Here is an 11,619-nt window from a genome sequence, read left to right as displayed (position 1 = left end):
TGGGTCCCACATCCAGTATCGTTTTGAACCAGATACCACAACTGCTATTTAAAATCTCGGGAAGTGAACAAAGGGTCGTTCTAGACCAAAATCGATCTTCCGAAGCTAACCTAACTGTTAGAATTTTCATCTGAACACATCTTCCAAGAAGGTTGACCAAAGTCAACTTTTCAAGTTATAAAATCTCCAAAACAGGGAAACGGGCCTAAAACCCAAACGAACGACCAGGCGACCGAACAGTCAGTGCCAGCAAGTCATAAATGACTTGGGGTCGTTACAGGAACGCTCTAAACGAGGGAATGAACGCTTTAATTTAAAAATGACCTGGAGGGTCATTACAATAAATCACTCTCTTTCGTCTCTTGTCCCCCTAGGGTAGAAGAGAATGCTTGTTAGTGTACAAGAAATACTGGTGGTATGGTCTCTGTACTTCGTAACAGCAAAGAGCGTACACATAGCTGAAGTTGATTTGGGTTGAGAAATGAAAGTAACTCTTAAAAATGCAGGTCACCGTGGGTAGCGATTCAGCCGTGGTAAGGGTACTCCATAGCCTCTAAATCTCTTTCATGTTCTATACTCACTGGTTTACTTCTCCCTACCAACTCTAGTGCACTGGTTTCTGTTCTCTGAGGGGCCAATCAAGCAGGGGTGGATTCAGGGTGTTGGGTGGGGGTTCTCGGGAACCCAATAACTTTTGCACGGATCCTGTATTTGTATTGAGAAATCCAGTAAATATATAAGAATTACAAGTTGGGAACTCATAAACGAAGTGCATTGTTGATCTATTGGCATTTGACAGAAAAGGAACTTGTTAAGCTGTACTGCCTTCTTGGTTGAGGTTAGAATCCCCTTGGTCACCAATCACCATGTAGGCTTTTGTTGCCTCCTTTTATTTTTTAAATTTGGTAGAAACTCTCAAACTAAAAGTTTTGGATCCGCCTCTGTTAAGTCGAGGCAATCAGTAAAGAAGCAAGCATGTACTTGAAGATTGAGCTAATGTTTAAGGTTTCTGGAAAATGCTAAACTATGCGCTCTCTGTCTCACACCGCTCTTTTGTTCCTTCTCAAATGAAGTGATGAATTTATGTCCATTTATCAGTTTAGGAGTTGTGCTCTTAACAGTTTTGCAGGTTGGCTTTGAGTTCTTCAACAGATGGTGGCAATGAGGTCTTCTTTCCAAATTAAAACTCACTTGAATGAAGTGATAAGCGCTCTCAATGAACTTAGTACAGTGGCAACTTGTTGAGTCCTTGTGTTGTTGCACCAGAAAAATATATATTCAAGAATGATACATCTGTGATTAAAGCTTGTGACTTGGAGCAGAAGAATTGGTTTTGTAGGCTATTTACAATATTTTTTAAAATTATTATTTTATGTCCTTTTTACAAAAGATTTGGAAAAGGTCATTTTTTAAATTTATTTTGTAAGTGGTCAAGAGATTTGAATTTCGGAGCAGTTGTAGAACTGCCTTTGTCACTCTCAAAGAAACAAATATCCTATCATAATTAAGAACAAAATTGTACGGTTCATTCAGTTTGTCACTTTGTTTTTAAGTGATTTTTCAGTTATTTACTTTGTCAAATTTTAACAGTTAAATCGGTAATTGTAAAGATAACAATCAATAATTGATAAGTCAATATTTTAATAGTTCTATAACAGTTTAGCATGTTTATGAATTGATAATCAGTAAGTCAAATTAATTAACTTTAAAATTGAACCAAACTAATCGATAATAGCTTTGATAAGCATTCTCCATTTCTTACTCTATACCGAAAATAATCTATTAGATGTTTGAATTTAAAAAGTCAATGCGTTTAATTTAGTTAGGTATGCACGATACATAATGATCTAATTATTTGTGCTATTAGTTATGTGATATGAACATATCTAACACTTTCTTATAGATGGTGTTTTTGGAGTACATTTTATTTCTCTATTATAATTAGAAAATTATTTAAAGAGCGGAAAAATTATTTTTATAGGATAAATAATTGAATAATATGATGATATGTAGCGTCTAAACTAGTCTTGAAATTAGAAAGATAGTTTATCTAGCATTAAAAATGAGATATCAAATACAGGACATTAAACCACTACAAAAAGTCAAGATCTTCGCCAATTGTTTCTACTTTTCAATTTAATGAGTCGCAGTAGAACATAATTTGAAGACTTTGTCTCTGTTAATTTAGAAGTTGAATAAGTTTATAAAGTTTGGTTATTCTTCAAAATTTAGCGTAAATCAAAATCAGACATACAAATTGAATCGAATTCGATAACACTTTGTTGTATGGTTTGCTTACATGTTTGTACATTTGTCTGGATAAACAATCTCCCTCTCCTCGCCCAACAAAAACCCTTTCCAAATTGAGATTAACCTCCATAGAAGAATCCACAGCTTCTCTTTCATAAAAATGGCGGATCTTAGCTTACAATCTCAGCTCATCCCTAACCTCCCAGACGACATTGCCTTACAGTGCTTAGCCAGAGTCCCACGTTCCCATCACCCCATTCTCTCCCTCGTCTCCAAATCTTGGCGTTGCATCCTAAGCTCCACTGCACTTTACACCACCCGATCAATCCTCCGTACTACCGAAACCTTCCTCTACCTTAATATCCGGGTAAACTCCACTTTCCACTGGTATACTCTTTTCCACAACCTTACTTTCACAAACCCAGAAAAACCCAGAAAGCTTTTTCCCCTCTCTTCAATACCCACTAAGCCGATTGGACCGGCTTTTGCAGTTTTGGGCTCGAGAATATATGTGATTGGTGGGTCTATTGGTGAAATTCCGTCGAATAATGTGTGGGTTTTTGATTGTAGGTTGAATTGTTGGGAAATGGGTCCGAGAATGAGAATTGGTAGAGAGTTTGCAGCAGCTGGTGTTGTGAATGGGAAGATTTATGTAATGGGTGGGTGTGTTGTTGATAATTGGGCGAGGTCGATGAATTGGGCTGAGGTTTTTGATCCGATGACGGGGTTGTGGACTGCGTTACCGAGTCCGATTGAAGTTAGGGATAAGTGGATGCATGCTAGTGCAGTTGTGGGTGAGAAAATGTATGCAATGGCGGATAGGGGAGGAGTGGTGTATGATGTAGGGGGATGTGAATGGGGAAGTGTGTCGAAAAGGCTTGATTTGGGTTGGAGGGGACGGGCGGCAGTGGTGGGAGGGGTGTTGTATTGTTATGATTATTTGGGTAAGATTAGAGGGTATGATGTGAAGGAAGATGTGTGGAAGGAACTGAAAGGGGTGGATAAGGGGTTGCCTAAGTTTCTGTGTGGTGCCACGATGGTGAATTTTGATGACAGGTTGTGTGTTGTGTGGGAAGGCAAGGGGAGGGGAAAGGAGGTTGACATTATGTGTGCAGAGATCGAAGTGTGGAAGGATGAAGATGGAGGGTTGAGTGGGAACATTTTGTGGTCGGATATGATTCTTGTTGTTCCTAATGGTGCCTCAATTGTGCAGTGCTTGGCAGTTGACTTGTGATGATTACTACAAACAAGGTGCGGCCATTCTCAAGCTTTTGCTAAGTATTTTATTGAACTAGCATGCAATCAATGATAATCTGACTGTTTGCTGTTGTCATTTCATTTATCTTCTTTATCCCTTTCAGTGTTTGGTGCTTTTACTCAGAAGCTAATGCTTCTGGTATAATAGATGGAATCCACAATTCACTTACTAATATGTAGTCTGTGGATTGTGTCTGTCTACTTTGTGTGGTAAATGTGTTTATAGTGTTCGTAGAATGCTAGTGATTGCTCTATCTTGTTTTGGTAGTTTCTTTTTTTATAAACACTAGAGGAAGAAGTGTGTATTAAATCCAAAAGTAAGAAAGAGGTAGAGTGGTGTGGGAGCGTAACACTAAAATACTCTACTCTTGAATTTGGAGGATACAATGTGTGAAAAAGACAATCTTTATTACTTATCAAATGAAGTGTGTGAAAAAGGAATTACTGTCAATTGCAACAGTGAACAAAATCACTTGTTTTTATATGCAATAAGATGGATAAATCAAGAACTGATATAGCTTAGCATGTTTTTCCCTGACACTTTCGTGTGCTGAACATTGTTTTTCCTCTTTCATAAGAATATTATTTTTCTGCTGTTTTTTCTTAATAACAGATTTCCCTGTAAAAGTTTGGGTTAAAGTGATGGTAGCATCGGTGGTTCTGGACAATAGATATCTTAGTTGTAATTTTGGCATTAATTTGCATCCTGTTAATCAAGCCTGTATAACTTCATTTTATAAGAAATTTTAATGATCTGGAGGTGGAAGCATTAGTCATTTGCTCAAAATTTTTGCAGCCTGTGGTACTAGATGACAATGGAAGAGACTCTCAAATCTGTTAACTCTTCTGTCAGCAGTTGTTACAAAAGAATTTTGAAGCAAAGTAGGAAGATTGGAAGAAAGAATGGCCATGGAAAATTTTTTGTTACCTTCAAAAATAAAAAAAGACAGACCATGAAAAAGGATCTATCGTTATCTTATTCTTCAGTTTTAATATTATTGTTGTTTCTTTTACTTTGGCTGTCTTGATTATTTTTGTTGTCAATACTTTTCCTTTCTTCAATATTTTCATCATAGCTTTTTCACTCTTGTGCTTCTCTAACCTGTTTTGAAAAAACACTTTTCTTGAGCCAAGTGTTTATCTGAAACAGCCTCACTACCCCATAAAGGTAGGGGTAAGATCTGCATACACCCACCCTCATTATATGTTGTTGATTCGATGTTAGTTTGTTAAAACCTTCATTATATGCTGAATCTCTTTGAATGGAAGGCTGATAATTTTCTATGCAGATTGAAGGTGCTGATCATACATGTAATGAGCTTTCTTCTCAGATGCCCGCTTGTTTGGGTTGCATCATTATGCTGCGGTTGTCTTTGAGAGTTGAATATATGACTGCACAAATTCAGATACTGGCAGGAAACCTCGAGTCTGAACCCTCAATTATTAATATTTCCAAGATGTTGATAGTTTCATAGTCCATTTTCCAGATAGAGGTAAGTGCTATTGGTTCAACTTTCAGTGCCAGATTGAGCAGCTGTAGATTGTGAGTTGTGTTTCAAACACATTTCTGGAAAGCTGCTGTGTAAATTCTTGGAATTAATTTTAGTGTAACGAAGATAGTGAGCATAAGTTTGTATTTTGTCGTTGAACTCTGTTAGAAAAGGATCAACAAACCTTTCAACAAGAACCAAACCCCATGGCTGCTTCAGTTTCAAATATTTCAACAACACTATGCAATTCAGCGGAGGTTATGAAATAAGCCTAGGCTGTCTGCTTGTCAGGTTTCCTTGCAGATTCGAGTGCATTTGTAACATCCAAGCTGCTGAATATTGTGGACGTCCAAGCTTCAATCATACCTCTAATGACGATGGATTCAGACATGTTCGAAATACTCAGTTATCTTCAACAACTAGTAGACCTCAATCCCAAGTTATATTCCTTGGTGTCCATGTCACTCTATTTATCCCATCTGTGTCCAGAATATAGTCTGTTATGTTCAAACCGGGAAAATACTACTGGATCTGAATTGTATTATAATGTCCCCTTGCCTAGGTATATTTTGGTAGTTCACTTTTAACATTGTAATTCCAATATGAGTTTTCCATTGTTTACTTACATATTTCTTTGCGAGGTAAATGAATTGCATAAACTAGGCATTATATTGCTCGGACTCTTCAAAATTGTCCACGACCCAGAAATGCATAGAATTTACAATTTGGTATACCGACTTCCCCCTTCCCCTTTCTCAATATTTATATCTTGTGGTTTTATTGTCATTTAGAAATGAAATAATTTCAAAATTCTTGTTTCATCAGACAGAATAATGTTAAGCAGCATTTGAGATACTCTTTCGGCCCCAAACCGAATCTTCACCTTAACTAGACTGATAATATTAAGTTTGGACGGTGGTTATGTATTGTTTCATAATATATTATTAGATAGATTGTAGTGCTCTCCATCTTTACATAAATATTACACATCTATGGTTTAAATAATAAACCTACAAAAAAAGTAGGATATAGATAGAGCTACTATAAAAGGTAGGTAAAGGTAACGATATGACTATACCAAATTGATTGTTGAGACTTTCGTTGTTACGTTACTTAACAACGGATTTATATGATATGATACAATAAAATTTAAGTAACAATTAAAACAAACATTGTATTTAAACTAACGATACCATGGGCCAAACAAGGAGTAAGTAGTTAATTGGCATCCATTTCATTAAAATATTCTCACAAATGAAATGGAATACCACTTCATTTCCACTGCCATGGCTTAAACTAAATGAAAAACAGCTGATCTGTGTTATGTAAATGGGAGCTTGAAATCTGACTATATATTGGAAATTTGGTTATTTATTTGTGTCACAAACTTTGAAACAACGAAATAATTACTGGGTTTGCATTCTTAGTATACAACAATTGGACGCTTGGGATTCATTACAGTTCCAAAAATGGTTTCGATTATGTACAGTTACATATCCAGTGCATAACAGAAACAAAACATTACCAAAACCTCAAGTGTCTCGAACGCCTAAAATCGTACCCTTGTCAAGAGAACACAGATCAAGTAGAGCACCAAACCATCCACCTCCACACGATTGGTAGTGAAAAAACTTATAGCACAACTACGCTCTTTTGTGTTTTTAAGAAGTTCTCAATTTGTATAAGAACCTGCACACATGCACACCATGGATGTAGTTTAGCCAGAAGTATATTGAATTTGGCCCGACACTTAAGGTCTATTGGCATTGTATATGAAGCAATGAGCACCACAGAGTATTACTGAAAGAGCGTCAAGAAATGCACAGATGCGCACACACATGGAATTCAAAAGAGAGAATCACTTTCATGATGTCAAGAAATATGTACGAACAATAACACTCGTGCATGCAAAGAAGTGCAGAAGCTGAGAGCCAAGAGAGGATACGGACCTCTAAAGTAATTTCAGTAGGTGTAATATGGCTGACATCTTTTTCCCTTTTCAATGCAATATCTGCAAAAAAGAAACATATATACATCAGCATACAGGCCACAAAAAGTAGCATTCTGAAGAATGTGTAATGTTTCGTTAAGAAAAATTAATTCTCAAAGAGAAATTTATGGACAAGAAGAAGAAAAGAATGAGGAATTCATACTTTCTAGTGAAACCCTGGCACTTGCATTGGCATAATTTTCACCTCTCTTCTCCATTAAAGTAGTTAACCGCTTCAAAGTCTAACCAAAGCCAAAGAGGTATCAACAGGAAGAACACAACTTATCTGTTTTGGTGCAAGACATACAAATCAAAACAGGAAATTCTAACTGCCTAATGGAAGGAAAAACAACCTTATCATAAACGTCTCCTGATTCTCCATGTAAAAGGGGGCGAGATTTAGTTCCTTCAGCAGTAATTCTCTTGGCCAAAGCTTCTAAAGGAACATCTAACCAAACACTAATACCCTTGTGCATATGTCTCCTGAGAAGAGCATTAATAGCACCAAATAACCATATGTCACCAGAAAGCCACAGCACAGGAACTAGGAGTTACAAAAACTTCATTAATGTAATCTGATTTAAGTACCAATTAATGGGACGAACAACTGCACCTCCACCAGTTGAAACAACAAGCCGATGCATCAAAGATAGCTTGTGCAATACCTCCGTCTAAATAAAAGATACAGAATGAAAAGCCATTTAATATCAGGAATGAAGGGATAACAAACAATCAACTCAATGGTATCACAAATAAAAATTGTTCACACCATGGAGTAGCATTTGATATTTTAGATTTATTTCGCTATTATAAATAAAAATTACCCAAAAAAGGCCATGAATGATAAAACGAAGAAGTAGCAGCGTTGGCTGAAGGAATGTAAGATGGAATGTGTCGAGAAATGGCAAATATCAAAAAGTCCACAACTTCATATTTTAATTTCTCATATTCCAAGTTACAAGAGCTTTTAACGTTCCAAATTTCTTGTTGGAATTTATAAAACTATGTCCCCTACAAAATATAATTAAGAGTATTTTTTGGTTATTATGAACAGGGGCGGCTCAATGCCTTTAAAAATGAGGCATCCGCCTTAGGCCACTAAATTTGAAGGGCCCAATTTTTTAGTAATAATAAAATTATTAATGCCCTTTTTAACAAAAAAAATTATATCTTTTAATTTATTTGTCTTTTTTTAGTTTGTTTCGAAACAGTAAAGAATATTAACACAATTGTAGTACCTCCTTTCATTAATCAAGGACTTCGTCTAACACAGCACAGTCACTTCAATATGTAACAGCAAGAACAAGATAAAGCAAAAGAAGAAATTTGTGCAGCTCCTAACCTCGTTATCCCTGAAGAAGTTCTCTCCACGAAGCTCAAAAATTTCAGCTACAGTAGTTCCACCAACAGCCTGCTCTATCAGCCTGTCACTGAAGGAAGGAAAAAAGAGAATGACTCACTCTTATTAGAAGAAACAACCAACTGGAGTATAGGGTGTCAAAGGATTATTAATGACAAGAGGGAAGCTAGGTTCTCGAGCTTCACTAGTCATGTCATTACTTGGACAGCCCTAACAAACTGTTGAAATGACATTTCTCATGAATCTACCATTTCCAGAGAACAGAATCCAAAAAATCTATGTTATTAAGCTAACCAGTCGAAAAAGGAATATCCCAGTGTTTCTGCCAAAATCCGGCCCACGGTTGTTTTTCCAGAGCCCATCATTCCTGTAATCAGGAAAAAGTTGAATTATCTAACAGGATACCAAAAGTGGATAAGCATTTACATAAAAGGCTCGAAAATATAAACGAGATTAACACTCGTAAATATAAACGAGATCTAATAGGATTTGCATGAGCCATGATCTATTTAGAAGAAAACTCATATGTATCTATTTAAGCAGAAAAGTCATAAGTGAACTGACCAACGAGGTATACACATCGTCCATCTAGATATTCTTCAACCTCTTCTGCTTTATTCTGGAATTAAAATGAAACTGAAGCTATCAGAAGTCAGTCCAATACACAAAAAGACATCTTATTTATCCTTGACTTTTTTTGAAAACGGAACAGACGGAAAAGGAGCAACTATATTTTTTTCCTTCGCTTCTTTGGTTAAAGTCAAAGGGGAAAGAAAACAAGAGAGGAAAGTGAATTCAGTAACTTGTTCTCATTCTTTATAGAAACTAAATGATAAATTATCTCCAACAGTCACTTAGTGTTCTCTTTATATATGCTCCCTTCTTTTTCTTTTTGTTTTGATAGTTTCCAATTAAGGTAGATCTCCTATTGACAGAGAGATTGAATAAATAGGCAACGTGAAAAATATATGAACAAACATGAGAGTTCGATACAAATGTTAGATTATCTGGATGAAAAAGGTAAGGATGCAAAAGGACATATTACTATACCTTTAATGTCTCGATTTCATCAATTGATGCAGAGAAACATCCTGATTCCAGAACTGAAGCTATAAAACAAACATTACAGCTCAATAAGAAATCGATTAGCATATTACTATGTTTTAGTGTCGAATTTTTTTATCCTGCTCCTTAATTTTGTGTGATTTTTTTTCACTTGCCAGCTATTAGGTAGTTTTAGGTGCTTCCAAAAAACACCCATGCATTAAAGGTATAAAAATGGGCATACAAATAAACAAATGTAAATACCCCCGCCCCCTTCTCCCTATCTCTCTCTTTCTCTCTCAGTGGTCAAGATTTATCATGGAAGAAAACAAAACGTAAAACGTGCTGACATGCTTTGGTAGACAGGGAAGTGCTGCAATTTGTTGAACAACTATATAGGAGAAACAGAACCAACCACAGGTTTAAGTATGTCATGGAAGCATCTGGAAGTCTACTCACTTCTTCTTGGAGCCATATAATACAATTTAAGTACAGAAACCCATCGAAAGAATGATATTGAAATTCATGGCCCTCTTTTTAAAAAATTACAAGCATGTTTGTAGAGATAAAATCATCCTTGGTAAAATATTTGCTACCCGAGAGGACACTGGAACTTCACAGATATAAAATTATAGAAAAAATAACTCATATTTACTGCCCAGAGGAAAAATAAACAAAACCTAATTGCGAGATTAGCTCCTAATTAAGAAGCTAACCATGTCTGAAATTTATAGCTGACAAAACATGAAAGGTAACATGAAGCTCCCAAAAATCAGATTCGATACTGGCAAACATGCTTGGCTTCCTATTCAAATATGTAAACCTCATGCATTATTCTGCTTTCAAGTGGATCAAATTTCAAGTGAAATTCCTAAACATCAATTCTAAGTGCATTGATTTTGAAAAGAAGTATTTGCATTTTTGTCCTTGTTTCTTTGTGATTCCAGAAGGAATAAAGGGCACACCTCACATAAAGTATCGTAAATAAACAGCAATACTAAGTTATTCAACATTCTCCTAAGAACGTCCGCAGGTTGACTTCTAATTTAGAGTTCTAACCTTTGGGCTCATAAAAACTTGTCAACAAACTTTTATTGAGGACTTCTGTGTTCTAATTTTCTAACAGACTACCACCTTGTCATCTGACAACTGAAGCAGACTTAACTGGGAGTTAATTTATTCCTCTGAGTTGAGCATTGGTAGAATTGGTGCAAAGCAACATTGCTTTCACTCAGATGCCAGTAAAATTAAGGTCAAGGTGCTTAATAAGTTTTTGGAGATTTAAAAAACTTCATGTGCATCACAATTAAACATCCGAGCAGAGATGGCAACCACCAATAAATCAGAGTGTCAAGAAGGTGGCAGCACATAGACCAAAGAAGAAAATGAACCGCACAAAACAAATTACAGCCGAAAAAGCAAAGCTTAGTTTCAAGTTTCAACGCTCCTAAGTCTGAGGCAGTAAACGACTTGACCTATGTGTGGAGAATAGAAGAAAGTGTTGCACCAATCAAGCTGGCTGCACCTTTTCAAGATGCATATACTCCACAAATCCACTAAAGTCAGGCTACGGTCAAAAGTTCTCTTCCAATTATAGGATAGTTTCAAATAAAATCAGTTGATGCCTACCAATCTTACCAGATTCAAAAATAAAATAAAATCAGTTGATGCTTTTTGTTGTAATTGTATATAAGTAATCAACATGATCAGCAATTGGGAGAGAACACCAATATCTTTTTATATCTATGGTTTTTAACACTAACAAGCATGTAATTTTACTTTTCAGCTTCTTGGCCTAATGGGTTGCTGACAGATTTAAATTATTGATTAATCCAGACAACTTTCCTGAAGCTCCTTAATATGCAAAGTTCAATTAGGAATATTAAAAGGTACAGGGTATGAGAAGAAAAGACATGTTCATTTTACCCCTCCAAAATTCTAATCAGAGGCATTTAAATTTTAAACAGAAGAAGGAATGATAGATAAGTTCAACATTTTCCCACATGAAGTCAATTTTATATTTTCCTCGTTTTCTTTGGACTAAGAAATTACCAAATGAAATAGGTTGACCAAAAGGGGAATATCATCAGTAGCAAAGAGCTAGATGTTCAACCGCGTGGAATTTAGCTGTTCAAGGGTAAGTCCTAGTTGTAATGAAAGGTTATCTTAGTTATAAGATCAACCATCATCCTCATCCAAAGAATAAAAATAAAAGAAACAAACAAAGG

The 11,619-nt window shown here is 35.9% G+C and overlaps 2 protein-coding genes across 4 annotated transcripts in view; one reads left to right on the top strand and one right to left on the bottom strand.

The window, feature by feature from the left end:
- The first annotated feature begins 2,164 nt into the window (after positions 1-2,164).
- LOC102589740 (F-box/kelch-repeat protein SKIP6-like) lies at positions 2,165-5,666 on the top strand. 2 transcript variants are annotated; one of them, XM_015303169.1, is made up of 2 exons: positions 2,165-3,501; positions 4,304-4,790. In XM_015303169.1, exon 1 carries the CDS (start codon positions 2,411-2,413, stop codon positions 3,482-3,484), a length of 1,074 nt encoding a protein of 357 aa, XP_015158655.1. In that variant the 5' UTR covers positions 2,165-2,410; the 3' UTR covers positions 3,485-3,501; positions 4,304-4,790. The 2 variants fall into 2 exon arrangements, with proteins under 2 accessions (XP_015158655.1, XP_006362783.1); XM_006362721.2 differs by lacking the exon at positions 4,304-4,790 and adding an exon at positions 4,797-5,666 and having other exon boundaries at positions 2,166-3,501.
- A 663-nt stretch (positions 5,667-6,329) lies between these two features.
- Positions 6,330-11,619, bottom strand: part of LOC102589179 (shikimate kinase, chloroplastic) — an 8,189-nt gene continuing 2,899 nt past the window's right edge. For both annotated transcript variants that reach the window (XM_006362719.2, XM_006362720.2), the window contains exons 3-11: positions 9,398-9,456; positions 8,912-8,966; positions 8,642-8,714; positions 8,330-8,417; positions 7,576-7,658; positions 7,341-7,470; positions 7,151-7,229; positions 6,947-7,008; positions 6,330-6,686 (exon numbers count right to left, since the gene is read on the bottom strand). In XM_006362719.2, coding sequence (XP_006362781.1) covers positions 6,630-6,686; positions 6,947-7,008; positions 7,151-7,229; positions 7,341-7,470; positions 7,576-7,658; positions 8,330-8,417; positions 8,642-8,714; positions 8,912-8,966; positions 9,398-9,456 — 686 coding nt within the window. In that variant the 3' untranslated portion in view covers positions 6,330-6,629. The remainder of the gene's footprint in view (positions 6,687-6,946; positions 7,009-7,150; positions 7,230-7,340; positions 7,471-7,575; positions 7,659-8,329; positions 8,418-8,641; positions 8,715-8,911; positions 8,967-9,397; positions 9,457-11,619) is intronic.

The sequence above is a fragment of the Solanum tuberosum genome, unplaced genomic scaffold, assembly GCF_000226075.1.
Source record: "Solanum tuberosum cultivar DM 1-3 516 R44 unplaced genomic scaffold, SolTub_3.0 scf00419, whole genome shotgun sequence".
Lineage (NCBI taxonomy): Eukaryota > Viridiplantae > Streptophyta > Magnoliopsida > Solanales > Solanaceae > Solanum > Solanum tuberosum.
Note: the sequence above shows the minus strand (reverse complement) of the source record. Positions and strands in the feature narration are given on the sequence as shown.

Bases quoted from the DNA above. Each gene is read 5' to 3' on its own strand.
- LOC102589740 (XM_006362721.2), top strand. From the start codon at position 2,411: ATGGCGGATCTTAGCTTACAATCTCAGCTCATCCCTAACCTCCCAGAC.